Source organism: Bos indicus, chromosome 4, assembly GCF_029378745.1.
Source record: "Bos indicus isolate NIAB-ARS_2022 breed Sahiwal x Tharparkar chromosome 4, NIAB-ARS_B.indTharparkar_mat_pri_1.0, whole genome shotgun sequence".
NCBI classification, from domain to species: domain Eukaryota; kingdom Metazoa; phylum Chordata; class Mammalia; order Artiodactyla; family Bovidae; genus Bos; species Bos indicus.
In genome coordinates this window covers 60,765,256-60,782,775 of record NC_091763.1, presented here as the reverse complement: position 1 = coordinate 60,782,775, position 17,520 = coordinate 60,765,256, and the positions used below count along the sequence as shown (strand labels likewise).

General features: G+C 42.7%; 1 protein-coding gene and 1 long non-coding RNA gene across 7 annotated transcripts in view; one reads left to right on the top strand and one right to left on the bottom strand.

Moving 5' to 3' along the window:
- The window catches only part of ELMO1 (engulfment and cell motility 1), a 581,836-nt gene that overhangs the window by 15,107 nt on the left and 549,209 nt on the right, over window positions 1–17,520 (bottom strand). For all 6 annotated transcript variants that reach the window (XM_070787263.1, XM_019958763.2, XM_019958762.2 and 3 more), the window contains 2 exons: window positions 7,686–7,793; window positions 327–409 (listed from right to left, as the gene is read on the bottom strand). In XM_070787263.1, coding sequence (XP_070643364.1) covers window positions 327–409; window positions 7,686–7,793 — 191 coding nt within the window. The remainder of the gene's footprint in view (window positions 1–326; window positions 410–7,685; window positions 7,794–17,520) is intronic.
- LOC109557443 (uncharacterized) lies at window positions 10,623–17,250 on the top strand. Its single transcript, XR_002180536.2, has 3 exons — window positions 10,623–10,878; window positions 16,256–16,494; window positions 16,996–17,250. It is a non-coding gene; the product is annotated as an uncharacterized lncRNA (long non-coding RNA).

The following is a 17,520-nucleotide window of genomic DNA, read 5'->3' as shown; positions in this document are numbered from 1 at the left end:
ACTTGAGAGAAGACTGGTAACATCAGTGAGGGCAATTCCTAGGGCTGTATATGGACAGGAAGTGGGAGAATACAAGACATGGTAGGGATTCAGCAAGTGATCAGTGAGAGAAAGAGTAAGGCTGAGAAATGTAAAAGGAATCAGGGAAGGAAAAGGAACTGAGTTTAAGAGATGTGTAACTGCGTGACACATCTGCACACACACACACACACACACACACACACACACTCCCCAACCACATAGGCATAGCTACCAAAGAAGGGCCCATTGCAGTCACTAACTGCGTTGTGCAGACAGAACTACTTAGAATAATTTGGAAATCATACCTTATTTTGTTTAAGGGCACCTTTCTCTTTCATATGAGGGCAGTCCTTTCCCGTCACCACAGCTTTGATATCTGCCACCGGCACTGAAATTCATAAGAGAAAATGAAAGTAACTACATCATGTGACCGTGTAAGTGTCCATAAAATAGCAAGACTAAGCATCATCGAGTCTGTTGGGACAGCTGCCATTCCCAGACACGATAGCAGGAAGAGACAAGAGATGAAGAGAGGGAGAAGTCAGGCAGGCTCCAGGACAAGGAACTAAAATATACTCTTAATATTCTGGTAGAAAGTATTCCTGGGGAGAAAAATCTATGTTCATAAGTAGAATTTGTTTCAAGAAAAGAAATACCTAAAAAAAAAGATTGCACACAATAAAAAACCCACCATAGTTGTGTTAAAAGTGATGGCATTAGAAGAACCAATAATGATATAAGTAATAGTGGTACTGATACTGATTTTATGGAAGACATCTATGTGCTAGGAGCAAATGCCAAGTGCTTCCTATAGACTGATATCTCTTACTATAGTAGTGACATCACTTTAGTTTCTGAGTTTTGGATAATAAGGGGAAGTAACCCTATTACAAAAAAATCTATCTGAACATAAACCATTCTGAACTCTCACTCTCCAAATTCTCCCTCTTGCCATCTCATTAATTCTCACAACAATTCTGTGAGGCAGGTTTTGTTATTCCTAGTTTATGGACAACAAAACTAAACTCTATTAAATAAAGGGAACATTCCTTTCTGTTAGGGAAATAGTAGCTGGCACTTATCTTGGAAATCCTGAGAATAATGCAGTTAGATAAAATGATGTTATCTATCGTCTTATTCAGGACTTGCGGGAAGATAAAAGATATGGAAAGGCTTTTGCCCTTAATGTTTTTGTTAAGATCATCTGATGGAGAGAAGGCTGCAGGATGGTTTGGAAACTTTGTGTTTTTTTTTGGTTTGGAAACTTAATTTTAAAAACTGCAGAGTTATCTGTCCCTTTCCAACTCCTAATCTTTCAGTCCCTCAAGGGACTCTAGGGGCTCAGTTAGGATGTGCAGAAGCTTTGATTCATCAATTCCTTGGACTCCTCCAATGACGAAGATAATGAGAGATTTGACCATTAAAGTTCACCTACTTTTATTGGGGCATTGGGTTCTGGGGGTGACATTTAGATGAAGATAAAATTATAAAATATGTAGAATATCAACATGATATAACAGGAAGGCTCTTTAAAAGCTAACATTTTCCGGGTACCCTAAAGTTGCTAAGAACTCTGTCCAAATCCGTGATACCTCCAGAGCTCTCTCGAATCCTAGCGAAGAGTGGTGCTGTGATGAAATCTTCTAGGATTCTCTGACGGCACCTCCTGCTCTCTGTCCCACCACATCTGCTCCTCTAGCTTGGACTCCTGGTTCTAGATTCCTTGGTAGATAGGACTTGTTCTCATTAATAACGTTCTGGGCACATGGAAGACCATGCTTCTCAGCAACTTTTGCATTTAGGTGGGCCCGAATAGTGATTAGCTCTGGTAATGAAACATGAGAGGAGATGGCCTGGCTCTTTTCCTGGCTGAGGCAGTGAGAAGCCCACTTCCATCAGCCTCTCTTCCCCAGCCGCAGGGACTGATTAGGCCACGTGGTCCCTCCAGATGGTACAGCTCTGGGATGTCAGAGCAGCCATCAGCCTGTGTCCCTGTGATCATGCAGAGCAGTCCTTTGAAAGCACATGTCAGTTATATAATTGAGGAGCGAGAAATAAACTGTTGTGAGTCAGTGAGGTTTGGGGGGTTATTTATTCCTGAAGCTTAATGTAGCAATGCAGCCTCTTTTGAGTGGCCTGACCCTTGACCTTGGACCCCCTTCCTCCCCTACCTGGCTTCTTGGGATCGGCATCTTCTTGTAGACAGTCCTTGTGATTTCTGAACTTTCCTTTGATCACAGCTATTGACTTTCAGCTTTTCTCAAATCCATTTTCATAACCAACAATTAACCCTGTTCTCAGTGGCCAACCTGGCTACCTACTTGCTTCTCTGGGAGGAGATACTTGGGCACTTTGGGAAGTTGGGTTTACTTAGTGTTTACTTTTCAGTGGAAAACGTACCACTGAAGTGAATTTGTGATATAATTAATGTACAAACTCCAAAACCCTTCTCAAGCCTCAGATGGAGTTTGAGTAGCAAGCACCTCCTAGAAAGTCTTCTGCTGTTCAAATATGTAACGTGCTCAGTGAATGAGAAAGTGTGTCTATGACTGGTAAATAGTAAGTTACCCCTTGGCTCTGAAAACCCATCATGTGGAGCAGGACAAGGGTCACACTAAGGTCTGCTGTGGGAGCAGTCTTCAGAATCTCTAATAAGCGGGCAGCGGGGGAGAGAAGGCATGCTTCCACCATGCTGGTGGCAGTACGTATTTTATGTGTTTCATATGCATCGCCCCCTGTCAAGGAGAAAAGCTGCTGTGTTTCTCACAGGATTGTGGCTAAAAGGAAAACACAAAGTTCTAAAAATACAGCGTGGCTTTTAAAGATTGTTCTTTGCATAGTTTGTTGTTGGATGCACTGGAAAATTAGGCATTGGAAGGGCCAAAATGTCATCTTCTCTAAACCCACCATCAGAGTTAGACTCACACATTTGGAATCTATACTGTAGGAGGTGACAGAGGGCTCTTGATTACTTCAAAATAGGGCCAGCGTTTCCATCAGGTCTTTTTTTCATGTGGGAGCAGGATAACAAAGTGGGGTTCAGAGATATGAGAACCAGAAAGGTCACCATTGGTTCCCTAGCCCCCACTCTTAACTCCTTGGGGCCTGCCCTCATTTCTTTCAATGCTATTTTCAGTTTGAGCTGGATTGAGACAATCTAATCCAACATTTCCATTTTATAGATGGGAAGACTGAGGCCTAAAGAGAAGAAATATGTCACACAGCTAGTGAGGGACAGAGCTGAGACAGCCGCTTTTTCTTCTATTCCATGGTCTCTTGCTAGGCCATGATTTTCTCCTATGTTTGGAAGGTGTCAGCTCCCCAGATCATGCTAAACACATGTCAGACACAGCCCTGGAAGTGGTTATCACTTCAGATATGTTCAGGAAGCTCTTTAATGGCTAATATCTGTGGGAGAAATTTTAATTGTGATTTAAAACAGAAATGTGTTTTTTTAATTAAAAAAGTAAATGTGGCCATCATGATAAAAATTGTTCTAGCTTTCACCCTTGGGAACCAGAAAGTTGAGGCAGAAATCACCCCAGGAAGCCAGTAAGTTGAGGCAGAAATCACTCCAGGAAGTAGCCAGTAAGCATGATCACTTGCCATATATATAGCTCCGCTGTGGAAACTCCTTTGGGCAGAGATACAGAGGAGGGGCAAGCTGATCCCAGGACAGTTCAGTAGAGGATCTGGCCTCTAACTGGGCAGTCTGGAGTGGCTGGAAGAATCACAGAGCCTGGATTTGAGTTCTAGATGCACCTACTGGCTATGCCACTTTGGGCTTAAGTTCTTGGAGCATAAGCTTCCTTGTGGGTAAAAATCTGGACCAGGGGTTGGATAGCTGCATTCAGGTCTTTGCTCTGTTATTTACTAGACAAGTGGCCTTCAATAGGTTACTTAACTTTTGTGTACCTCTGTATCCTAATCTGTAAAAGAAGGGCAATGGTACGTACTGCTTCAAGTCATGGGGAGGACAATTTGTTAATATGCAGAGCTCTTAGCACAGTGCCTGGTATAGAGTAAGCACTCCAAATATATTTGCAATTATTCTTATTATCAATAATCAGAGTTAATTCTCTTTGTAGATTGAAGGACCTAAATTACTTAGCATGCTTCAACGACCCAAATCGCCCCACTGTGCTTTGCTCTGGCTGCCACTCCTCTCTTCTGTGGTAAGAGGCTTAATGGTCTTGTGTGAGGGACTGAGCCCTCTCCTCCCGGCCCCTTTGATGCAGGAGTGAAGAGCGCTGGCCTAGATTCTCTCAAAGGGCGGTTCTGAGAGGTGGGGGCACTGCTGGAAAGCAGTGGAGTCTGGTTTCAGTGGGGTGATGAGAGTCTGCATACCTGGTGGGAGGAATGTGGGGCAAAGGGAGGTAAGGAGATATGGACTTTTCAAGGGCCATGTTTCCTGTCAAACAAAAGGAATACGAGAGAAGAGATTTGCTAAACTTTTAGGCACGAAGACAGCTGAGTAGCCCTCAATCTCCACTTGCATTCTCTGGATTAAGAGGGTTCAATTACACTATTTGACTCATCAATATCTCAATATTCAGCTGGTTAACTTAAGGGGTGGAAGACAATTTTCCCGTTGGTCTCAAGAGAGGGCAATCGTACATGGCAAGAGCAATGGCACTTGAAATTAATTAAAGGAACAGCTCATTTTTCTAGTGGAATGAGGTTTTTGACTTTGAAGGGCTCCAAGAGGATGGATTATTTTGCTCCAGGCAGAATGCAGAATTGGAATTAAATGCAAACCAGGTGGCAGGCCTGAAGCAGCAAACTTTGGTTTCCTGGGCTGAGGCCTTCTCATTTCCTGCACAAAACAGCTTCATCTGATTTCATTACATGAATGTTCCTCCTCACTGGCCCACCTGGCACACAGATATAATCTCTTTAATACACACACATCTACACACGAACACCTGCACAGGTATGCATTCTTGGTTTATCTTACAATGGGTAAACTGTTTGTAGAGCACCTCTTCTGGAACTCTGAATTCCTAGATTTCTAAGGCCACAGAGGAAACGGGCAGACAAGAGTTTCAGAGCCACAATCAGAAGGGACTGTTGCAATGCTTTCTCTGAACGAGCATCATGACCATGACCAAAAGCTCTCCAGAGATTTGCAGCTCTGTCCTGGCTCTTCTGCAACCACCCTGGCAAGCTGGCTCTCCCTGGCATCGGCACTCCAGTTTCCAGTCCTTGGGGATGCAGGCCTTGGTAGAGCTTGGGGTCATCAGCTTGTGGACAAGTCTAGAGACGGCCCCTACACAAGGCTTAGGTGCTGTCCATGCCCTGACCTTCTCTAGGGGAGAGCTACTGACTTCCTAAGCAGCAGGGCCAGCTAGAATGAGAGTGCTCCATTTAAACTACAACCCATGACAATCTATGAGTTGAGAAATGGATTAGATCCCTACAAATATGGGGATAAAGAATACATTCAGTGCGTGGGAGAGCCGACTCACTGGGCCATGTGGGTCAAGAATGAACCCAGATGTGTTTTATGTTTTCCGGCCCAGACCACTTTCTCTATTTCCTGGCCAAGTTAAGAGAGAGGCAGTGGGAGAGTTTGTAGAGAGCTTCTGATTGCTATGGCCAACAGTAACCTCAAACTCTTCATTTTACCACCTTAAAGCTCTGATTCCAAGTGGCTGGCCTTTGCACAGTTCTTTTGAGCTCATGAGAGAGGATTCTCAGTGAATTTTTCACCAGTTAATAGCAAAGACAGGAAAATGAAGACAATCATTTTTAGAGATGCCATGAGATTTTCATACAGCTTATTTAGTGCAAGGGACTGTCCTTTATTCCAAGGTTAGGCCTTTCTGGTCTTTCCTTTTTTTTGTGATCCAGTTCTTTTTACAATGAAAGGAATGTGATATTAAATTTTAGTTAGATTTTCTTTTTTAATAGCTTTTCTTTTTTTCCCTGCCAAAACCTGAAGTTGGCAACCCACTATCCACTCAGTTTTTTATTCTTTTAAAATGTTTACGTATTGGTGAAAGCCAAATTTAGGGACCCACTGGGAAGCATATCCAATAATATCTAGCCCTGTAGTTCTCACTTTAAATGAGCATCAGAATCACCTGGAGGCCCCATGAACCCAGAGACTGCTGCTCCATTCCCAGAATTTCTGATTCATCAAGTCTGGGAGGGAGTATCTTGGGATCTGCATTTCTGTAAGTTCCCAGGTGATGCTGCTGCTGCGGATGGTCCAAGGACCACAGTCTGAGAACCACTGTTCTAGCTTGTCCGTGGTGGGATGGAGGTTTTCTGAGACTTAAAGGGAGGGTCCTTATCACAAAAAGAGAGGCCTGGAATGATCCCACAACAGGAATGTATGTATAGACACTATCCCAGACTCTGCAGTACTGGGTTTCAGATTTCTTTCCTTTCCTGTTAACAGCGCTAATAACATGGACTGAGACGGCAGTGCTCCCATGAAAGGAAATAAGATTGCTTTCTGAACTAAATGACCCTACAAGGACCAGACTGTACCATTTTTAAGCTGGAGGAAGAGAGAATATGCCAGGTTGTCTGTCTGATACGTCAGCCTAGAGTCTGAGTGTGTCAGGAATTTGCCACTCGTGGTTAATTTTCCCCTGTGACGGCTAAGAGCTGCAAGGAAGACAGTACAGATTGGACTTCCATGGGCCCTGGGGCGATTTTGGGGAGGTGCCAGGACCTAGGGGTAAGGATTTTACCTGTGAATTATGTGATTCATGGAGAGTCAAGGTGACTTTAAAAAGTTATTTTAAAGTGTCTTTACTTTTTCCTCACTGTTAAGTTATTTTAAAGTGTCTTTACTTTTTCCTCACTGTTTGATTTCTCTACCTGAGATATCCTCTGACGCTATGTCTAACTTTATCTCATTTCTATTCCAAATTAATTCATTACCTTTGTGTATTAAAAATTTTTTTGGGGGCCATGTGGTACATGAGATCTTAGTTCCCCAGCCAGGGATCAGATATATACCCCCTGCACTGGAAGCATGGAGTGTTAGCCACTGGGCTGCCAGGAAGTCCCTACCTTTGTGTATTTTAATGTTTCCATAATACTGTGTTTAATTTATATACCTTGTTGTTGTTTAGTTGTTAAGTCGTGTCTGACTCTTTTGTGACCCCATGGACTGTAGTCTGCCGGGCTCCTCTGTCCATGGCATTTCCCAGGCAAGAATACTGGAGTGGGTAGCCATTCCCTTCTCCAGGGGATCTTCCTGACCAAGGAATCGAACCCTTATCTCTTGCATTGGCAGGCGAATTCTTTACCACTGAGCCACCATTCAGTCAACTATAATGAATAAAAGTGGTAGGGTATCAAACACACAATTCAGGTGAGATTATTTTGGATCATCAGAAAAAGACAGCTGACAATCAGGTTTATGCTGGTTTTGTTTCTTAGAACAGCACATGGACAAGTAATATAAAAGCAGATGTTGGAGTTCTAGAGTTGTATCTTTCAGGACAGATGTGTGAGTATTCCTTTCCCAAACCACAAATCCACCAAGGTCTTGTGCTTGATGAGACGGCTCAGGCCAGGACTCAGCAAGGTGGGCCATGTCCAATGGGTTTACTTAGGTTAATAGTCTTTCTGTATGATGTTCTGTGACCAGGAAACAACCAACCAACCAAAACTCAAGCCTCCTACACAGAAGAGACACTTACGTTTGTCCTGCAAGGAATCATGGGGCACTTCTCCCTGGGGACTTTCTTCCAGATCTCCATAGTGCAGGACCTTGTGGTTTGGTGAAAGCCGACAATACCAAAACTTGTCTGAGGGAAGGAAAAAAAAAAAAAAAAGAAAATGCAGATTTACCAGGTAAGTGATTCTGATTTTTAAAAAATATTGACATCCTTATTTCCTCAGAGCCTTTCCTGAGAGAATAGGCAGTTTCTTTGATTTTAAATCCTCAGAAAGGAATGAATTCTAAGAGCCCTGGCGGTCAGTCCCTTCTCCATTTTCATATGCAGTTAGCTCCTGCCTTCCACGTAGACATTTGGTGCCACTGGGAAAGTTACCAGATCCTTTGAGGACAATGGCAACAAGTCTGAGGTGGTGACTTCCAGAGGAGTAATTCATCAATATCTATAATGATGAGGGCATGATTAATTATTCAGTTGGGCCTGACAAAGTAGGGAGAGAGATGAAGAAAAAAGAGCTTTCTCAGAACTTTTCTGCTTCCACTTCCTTCTGTGAGATTCTAAGACTATTGAGATGTTTGTGCCATATCTCAGCTGGCATAGTAAGGCCTTCACCCCTGAGGCCTGTACACACAAACTAATCATGAATATATTATTAGGATGCTAGTAATCCATACACAAGGGGTGGGATTCATGAGGAACCACCCCAAGTCAGAAATGTATCCAAGAATGAGGATGTCACATTCATCTCTTCTCTAATTCGTAGAGTTTAGTTCCCTTGAACAGGCTTGACCAGTACCTTAGGATCATCCTTATAAATAACTCCCTCAGCTTAACTTCATCTGCTCCCTCAAAATGTAATAACAATTTTTGAATGAGCTTGTGAGGTAGTGAGAAGGAGGTAAAGAGTGCTTTTTCTAGATGAGAAACTTAAATTGTGAGAGTGATCTTTGTGTAGCTCTCAGGGCTGGGGTAGATGCTGCCTTCTCTGGGAAGCCCTCTGTGATTACTGCAGCCAAGGGGACTCTCCCCACCCTCTTAGCTGCTCCAGCGTCTCCTTTGATGGTTGGTGCCCTCGTGTTAAATCCCTTAGTATTCCCATTATCTGCCATAGAGCTTAGGCAAGCAACTTGCCCAGTGGGGACATGATAAACAGTTATTAACAAAAGAAGAAGACTCCAGGACACTTAACAGTCCCGACAGTGTACAAAGCCAAGGCTCTCCGATGACAGCCATGGCCTTCATGATTGCACAGCACCAATCCCTTGGCACAATGCCTGCCATGTAGAAGCTGCACAGTTGCTACTGGCTAAATTGATAAATGAAGACCCAAAAGGACTCAGTCAAGATGTGTAAGTCACAAAACATCCATGACCTGTACACCCTTTGTGCAATTACGTGGTTGGCAAGCATAGTGGCCTGGGTCAAATCACCCCATTACTCTGTCTCCCAATACAAATTGCCAATCTGACCAGAAAGCTCTCTATAACATTTAACAAAAATGTTCTTTTATCTAAAATTGCTTTCACCAAAAAGTATGTCTTAACTACAATTCTTTTAGTAGAAAACCAGGTTTTAAAGATGGAGGCAAAAGTCACACAGTGAACAAAGGAAACACCCAACTTGATCCACAAAAGCAAAATGCCTCTGTGATTCCTTTCTCAAGTATAAATAGGGTTTGAGAATTCCTGAATGTAGTCTGTATACAGCAATCCATAGATTTAAAAAAATCTAAACTCCAGTGGAAAAATTTGAGAGGAAAGAAAAAGTTATTTGAAGGCTAGGAAAACATCTGGAATTGCTAAATTTTCAAAATTCTGTTATATATATACACTCAACACAGGGAGGGCGTTTCAAAGGGAGAAAATAAAATCATTCCCTGAATAATTCATAACCACTTCAATTAGGCAGCTTTCCATGAGGAGAACATATTTGAGAATTTGACTTGTAATTCACAATAGGAAAACTGCAATTTGATAGGAGTGGGCTAAGCTTCAGCCATGAGTACCAATAGCGTTCTCAGGGGCCTGGCATGATGGACTATAAAGATCTCTTCATCCCAAAGGACCTTCCACCTTGTCTAAATAAACTGTGATGACCACAGCTGGAAAAACTTTCTATAGTGCTTTCCTTCCCCTGCTACCTCTGAGGTGGGACTTTGGCTAAGTGAGCAACTGTAATAGGGTAACAGAAAGCTGGGAGGGAAGTTGGTGAGCAGTAGCACTTGGACATGCTGGTCTTATTTTGAGTAAGCCTGTTCTTTCTAGAAATCCCTCACTTCTCAAGCTGAGGTAAACTCAAGAGACTAGCAGTGCTAACATGAAGCCCAGGAGTCAATATGGCATAATCAAAGAAGACTGTCATCCTCAACAGATTTGGGGGAGCATTAGGAAATTTAAGTGGTACAAACATATATTGTGGAGCTAAATGCACAATTTACATTCATTTGCAACACTTCAGAAATTTGCTGCATACACCTCCATAGCTTGTCTAGTTAATAGGTTGAGTCTGTTTCTCCAATGACTATTTGCAGAGTGCCTACAGTGCTCACAGGACTCTACTGGATGTAGCAAAAGTCATCAGGATGAAAGGCAAGCACGAGGGACAAAGCCGAAAAGCTCAAGGAGAAGGAGCTCCCGCAGTTCTCAGTGGCAACTTAAAGAAAGATGGTGGAAACACTTGTGTCTCAGGTCTGGGAAATATGGACAGTGACTCAGCAACTCTGCCTGTACTACAAGGAAAAACAGGAAAAGGAGAGATCTCTTGTGCAACAACATTCAGAGACTACTGAAATCAGTGGCTACTTATCATGAGGGTTGAAGACAATCATCTTTGCAATGTTGTAGTCGCTGTTTGTTTAAAGAAACACAAAAGGCTACCTGGAAACCTGGAAATCTACCATAACACTACAGTCTAGAGCTGACAGATTTTCCTCCTTCCAGAGGACTAAATTCTCTTGACTTCTTTTTTTTCTTTGTTTTCAGATCTGAAATCCCTGGGCTTCCCAGGTAGCTCAGTGGTAAAGAATCTGCCTGCCAACATAGGAGACATGGGTTTGATCCCTGCATTGGGAAGATTCCTGGAGAAGAAAATGGCAACCCACTCCAGTATTCTTGCCTGAAAAATTACATGGACAGAGGATCCTGGCAGGCTACAGTCCATGGGGTTGCAAAAAAGTTGGACTTAACTGAGCATGCATGGGCACCGGAAATCCCTGGTGTGTATATATTTATTTATGTATTTATTTATTATTATTGGAGTATAATTTCTTTACAATGTTGCTTTAGTCTTTGCTGTACAATCAAGTGAATCAACTATATGTATATATACATCCCTTCCATGTTGAATCTCCCTCCCACCCCCACACCTCCCTGCTGCCCTGCTCCATCCTGCCCCTCTAGGTTATCATGAGCGCTGAGTTGAGTTTCCTGTGTTATACAGCAGTTCCCTTTAGCTATCTATATTCCACATGGTAGTGCATATATGTCAAAAAATTTTCCCAATTTGTCCCACCCTCTTCTTCTGCCCTGGAATCTCTGGACTTTTAAGACACACTGTCTTTTGGTTTTCCTTCTACCTCTGACTACCTCTTCTCTTATCCCACAGAAGTTCCTCTTTCTCTGTCTACCACTAAAATGGCAGAGAGCAAAAGATCTGTGCATCATCAATGTGAGTGATGTGTTCTGCTCCTCCCATCAAATAAGAAGTCTTGGATGGAGGACAGAATATTGGAAAAAGGGCTGAAGGGCTTGGGAAGGTTGTTTTGATTCATAGACAAATGGGTGGATACTGAGCCAGTCTCTCCCTCGGGATAAAGGCTGGAGTCATTAGCTCCGGGAAGGTTTAGAGGCATCGTAACTTGTGTGTCTGTCTTGAAGGCAGAGCAGCTATAAAGGAAGCAGAGAGGCCGGCTCCAGCCAGCATAGCACACTGACTTGTTGGGTGAGACAGTTTCAGTGTTAGCCACTGGTGGCAGCTTGATTTGCAGTTTCTTTTATGGTAAGCAAAACATGTATTTTCTTTTCAAAACCCAGCATGATGTTACTAGTTCCCCAATCCCTTTGGGCAATGAATGAGTGGATTGTGTCACTAAAAGCAATTAGCAAGAAGCAGTGAGAACATTAGCGAAGATTGTTTACTAGCCTTTAAAGAGAAAGCATGAGTTAATATGGAGGTCTTTCAGTCAATTACAAATGTTACTACATCAATAGCCATTTTTAACTCCCCAAACTAAAAAACTGAAAATATGGAGATAATTTTGTGCTTCACTTTTTTCCCTGTGTGTATGTATGTGTGTGTGTGTGTGTGCATGTGTGTGTATCTGAAGGATCAGAGAGAAAAGCTGGTTTCAAAGCTCACAGCCTGGTAAGAAGGTCTCCAGGGCTGATTAAAGTTATTCCCAATGTCACATAGATCATTATGGAGCTAATCACCCCTGACAACTGTAATTCTTGCAGTAATATTTGATATAAGTTTCTGCACCACTGCAAATACTCTGTACCTGCTTTATTTAATAGTAAGGAAAGAAAATTTGAGTTTTATTTAATTTTAATTAACTCAAATAGCCATAGGTAGCCATACGGAACAGTACAGTTCACTGCCTGTCTTTGTATCCAAAGTGCAGATGAGTGTAGAGTTGGCCAGCAGGTCTTTAGGGCAGATGGGCAAGCTGAATAATAGCTACCATTGTTGAGTAGGAAATGTGGTTTGTAAAGTGAGGCACAGGCCACAGCAAGAACTGAGTCCTGATTGACTCTATCATGGACTCAGGGACATCCTTGTATTGTGTGCAAAGCCTACAGCTGGCAGCTGGCTGCTGGCCCAGGGGGCCCTAAGAATCCTGTGTTTGGGAGACAAGTGACCTTTACTAAAGCCAATTCTTATGGCATTTCCACTAAGATTTTGAGTCTTTCCTAGGTTAACCTAAAATGTGCAATGTCTTCGGTGTGCTCAGGGGAAGGTCCGCTTCAAACCTTCCCACGTTACAAAAACATCAGCGATCCTAGCGATGTGTTTAAAGGGAAATATTCTTGAGTTCAGTGAAGGAAGACAACAACCACAGATACAGAATGAAGGTCATTCTGCCTTTCAAATCTTCCTCACTACACTGAACATTTTTCAGAATAGAGACTCCTGTTTTGAGTCAGAATTCTGCCTCCCCGGAGACTCTTGTTTCACAGCAAAAGATAACTCCAGAGCCCTGAAGACATCTTCAAGATGGTTTAGCTTAACTGATGCTTTGGAGTCCACAAACCTTAGTTACACACCTGGCCTTGACACATCAGCTATGGAGTCTTGGCCAAATTATAAAAATCCTTATGGACTCCTATGGTTCCTTTGTTAGATAACACTAAAAGTTATATGAGTAAAACATATATAGAGTACCTGTCATTCATCTTTCACAGAGCCAGCTCTCAAGTATCAGTACCTTGGTATCTTTCAGTTAACAGTAACCCCTCTCATCCACACTACTGGATGATTATCTGTTATTCTGATCTATTGGAAAGTGCTTTTTTCCTGAAAATAATCTGGCTTTTATTCTTTTGACAATGTACATTTTATACATATTTGCCTTTTTTTGTAAAAATGAGTTATAATAAGGTTTGCTGCTGCTGCTGCTAAGTCGCTTTAGTCGTGTCCGACTCTGTGCGACCCCATAGACGGCAGCCCACCAGGCTCCACCGTCCCTGGGATTCTCCAGGCAAGAACACTGGAGTGGGTTGCCATTTCCTTCTCCAATGCAGGAAAGTGAAAAGTGAAAGGGAAGTGGCTCAGTCATGTCTGACTCTTCGCGACCCCATGGACTGCAGCCCACCAGGTTCCTCCGTCCACGGGATTTTCCAGACAAGAGTGCTGGAGTGGGGTGCCATTGATGATAAAGTTTAATGGAATATTAAAAGAACACTTAAGTCCAAGAGGAAGAAACAACAGGTGCCCCCAAATGGGCTGAATGTACCACTTGACTGCAGGTCTCTGGAGTGAAATGAAAGGGCAAGGCAGGTACAGCAACTGTGGCTGAAGTGCAGGAGCACGCCAACTCCTCTGGGTGCATGTTTTGTTCATCCCTGGGTTTCAAGTTATATTTGTCAAGTTAATGCTTAGAGAAGGGATGCTGGTCAACAAAATGGGCACTGTCTTTAAAGAGAAGTAGAAATTTCATGCTATGATTTCTTGAAAATGACACTCCAATGTGTAGCCCTGGGCTCTAATCAAGACTATTCAATGCAAGTGATTCTGAAAGACGCTAATCTCTGAAAAGGAAGGAAAATAGGAGGCAGTTCTGAGCCTATAGAGTCTCACGAAGCAAATAATGGCTTGAATGTAGGCAGCTTCTGAGATTTCATTAAAACTCTCTTGAGAAGCCCAGGGAACACAGATACAAGGCAAATTTATCATAAAGGACTGTGGACAAAAGCCTTTCACACTCCACAGTGAGTGCGGGACAGAGTGAAGCAGATATATGACAGTCACTACCAGTCCATGGCCTATGTTTAAAAACCTATATTCTAGGGACTTCCCTCGTGGTCCAGTGGTTAAGACTTCCAATGCACGTTCAATCCCTGGTTGAGGAGCTAAGATCCCACATGCCTCGTGGCCAAAAAAACAAAACGTAAAACAGAAACAGTATTGTAACAAATTCAGTAAAGGCTTTAAAAATAGTCCACATCCAAAAAAAAAAATCTTTAAAAATCAAAAAATAAGAATGTATATTCTGAGTAACTATAAATTAAAATACTAAATATCATTAATGAATGTTTGACAATGTGCTGAGCGCTAGACTAAGCGCTATGCATGCCTGATTTTATTTAACTCTCGAAACAATTTGATGTAGAAACTGATGTCTTCACTTGACAGATGAGGAAAGAGAAGCACAGAGAGATTTATTAGGTTGCCCAAGGCTAACCAGCTACCAGGCAGGGAGGCAGGACATGGACGCAGCATGGTGCATCTCCCATGATTTACTGCTTCTCAGTTCTTCTGTGGTCACAATTCCCAGAAATCCACATTTGTATATATCTCTATTGGACTAACCAAGCAGCAGAGTTGCAAATGAGGCAGACAGAATGATGGGCAAGTAGAAACTCAGGGACCTTCTAGCCAAACATGGCATGATAAAGGGCTCTACATCTGCTCCTCCCCTTTCCAGTTGGGTGGACAGGAGCCTCTTTCCTACTTTCCCCTAGAAAGTTAATACGTAAATCCACTCATCTGTGTCTAACTCCCTGTCGGACAAGTTTAGAGGGAGTGTGGTCATGCATGGGCCCTTTGTACTTGCTCTTTAACCAGGGATATATTTCATGGGTGTCCCCGTCTCATATCTTACCTTTCTCAAAAGGACTTTGAGAAATAATTTTACTTCTCAAATAATTTTACACCTGCTGCTGCTGCTGCTGCTAAGTTGCCTCAGCTGTATTCGACTCTGTGCGACCCCATTGACAGCAGCCCACCAGGCTCTGCCGTCCCTGGGATTCTCCAGGCAAGAATACTGGAGTGGGTTGCCATTTCCTTCTCCAATGCATGAAAGTGAGAAGTGAAAGTGAAGCCGCTCAGTCGTGTCTGACTCTTAGCGACCCCATGGACTGCAGCCTACCAGGCTCCTCCGTCCATGGGATTTTCCAGGCGAGAGTACTGGAGTGGGCTGCCATTGCCTTCTCCATGTCCTCATTAATGTGTGTAAATCTGAATGGAATGTTTGGATGGGGTGATAGGAAACCAATTTCAGCACAGTCTGCTTTGAATCTCTATTTTTAAGCACACAAAGCTAGTCACCAGATTTTAAATCAATTTACCAAACCCCAAAAAGCCTTCCTTTCTGCACTCGGAAGGATGATTTTATACTAAACACAGATGGTCATGCTCCCTAGGGAGTTTAACTAATAAATTTATAGTCTAGATGCTAATCATTTTTTGTTCATTAGGTAATTCATTTTTAGAAAACTGAAAAAGTTGAACATTTGGAAATAACGCTTTTTTGGCCAAAAAAACTGTAATTATGACATCTAGAAACAGAATTATTCTAATAGAATCTACTCATTTCAGCCTAGAAAAGGAAGTCTTGTGGTGGAGTAGACTGGAAGGTTAAATTAGCTTCTTTGAATTATTATTATATTCAGAAGAATTGTATCAATAGCTGGCCATGAATGGGGGCATTTGGTGGCATGGGTATATTTGCTACCTTTCCCCTCCCCCACTTCGTGCTCTCTCCCCAGTGTCAAGTACATAAAAACTTTATAAATTACCTAATGTGGGCAATACACCCTGACTATTGATTTTGCCAAAGGCAACGAGGTGATCAGGGCATATAACAGACAATCCGGCTAACTGAAATAACAGATCATCTGATCTTGTACTCCCACTTAACGGATGAGAAATTGTGGACCTGAGAGGTCATGTGTCCTGCCAAAAGACACTCAGGTGGTTCCTCACCGAGTTGAGAAGCCTAGAACCAAGCCTTCTCACCCCCAGCTCCTTGTTCTTTCCTACAGGGTCTTCCAGAATAAAAGAGTAACTACCTTCTACTCCCCCCCACCCCACCCCCCCCTTTTTAGCTGCTTTCTAAGAGATGCATTCATGACCACTTTTCTTCCTCACAGTAAATTCAAGAGACAGGCATTGTTATCCCCATTTCATGGGGGAACTGCCCAAGGTCATGGAGCTGGACAGAGGAAGAGGCCGGATGGCACTCACTGTATCTGGCTCCAGGGCTCCTGTTCTCCTCACTGTACCACACTCTTTTCCTGGAGCACCATCCACTCTGATGAAGGTGCCCAAATGCAGGTGATGCAGCAAAGAAGGAGCAGTGAGCCAGTCCTTCCATGGCTGAATGGAAGAGGTAAGTGCCCTCCTCCTACTGTGAGCCTTTCTCAGTCCCAGCTGTAACTCAGCTCTTTCTTATTCTGCCCATTGTCCTCTCCTGAGGCCCAGCCTGAAGCTCACTGTCATCAGTGAGGGTTTCTTATCCCCTGGGAATGACCTGCATTTTCATTTGTCAAGGAAGTTCTGCCTTTGGACGTTTCTTAATATGATTTTTAATGGTTGCATTTGAAATACTTTGAATTTACTCAATATTCAGCACAAAGCCATTAAAAGTAAATGGCCGGGAGGATGGGCTCAGTATAAACATGAAGTGATGTATGTCATTAGTGGACGGGCGCTGTGTCTAAGCAGGGCATCCATCAGATTTCAAAAATATCTGCCAGGGTTTCTCCAGGGCCATAACTGATGTTTGTTCTTGGTACAGTTGCTAATGCTTATTCTTTTTCCTGACTGTTCCCCAATCTCTTCACCTCTCCCTGAATTTTATATTTCAATTTTATTTTCTATTTGTTTCTAGGACAGTATGAATACGAATACTTTGACTTTGCAATTAGCCATATGTCAAGAAAGCAATCAAAGGAGTTTACCTTCCTGGCTAAGAAACAGCTGGACATGCTTCCCATCTACTGGAACTAGTTTAATGGAACCCATTTGGACTCAATATTTTGGGATTAAAATTTATAAAGACAATTCAGAAATTTCTCTTGCAAGATTATGAAAACTGATTCTATCCCACCGTGGTTCACTGTTACTTATACTATGAATAAAATATTCTGACCTGGAAGAGAATCAGTATGGGGATTTGAAAACAAGGGCCATCCATGCTGAAAATTCCAAGATCAAATCACCAACAGTGGATGCTAGCACTCCTGACAGCATAGTGAATCATTAAAGGTTAGGGCCAGAGAGATGCTGGAGTTTAAATCCCTACTCTCTGTGACTGGGCAAGTTACTTTGTACCCCACTGCTTTAGTTTCCCTCACTGCCTTAGTTTATCTATCTGTAAACTGGGTGTAATCACAGTAGCTACTTCCTAAGGTTA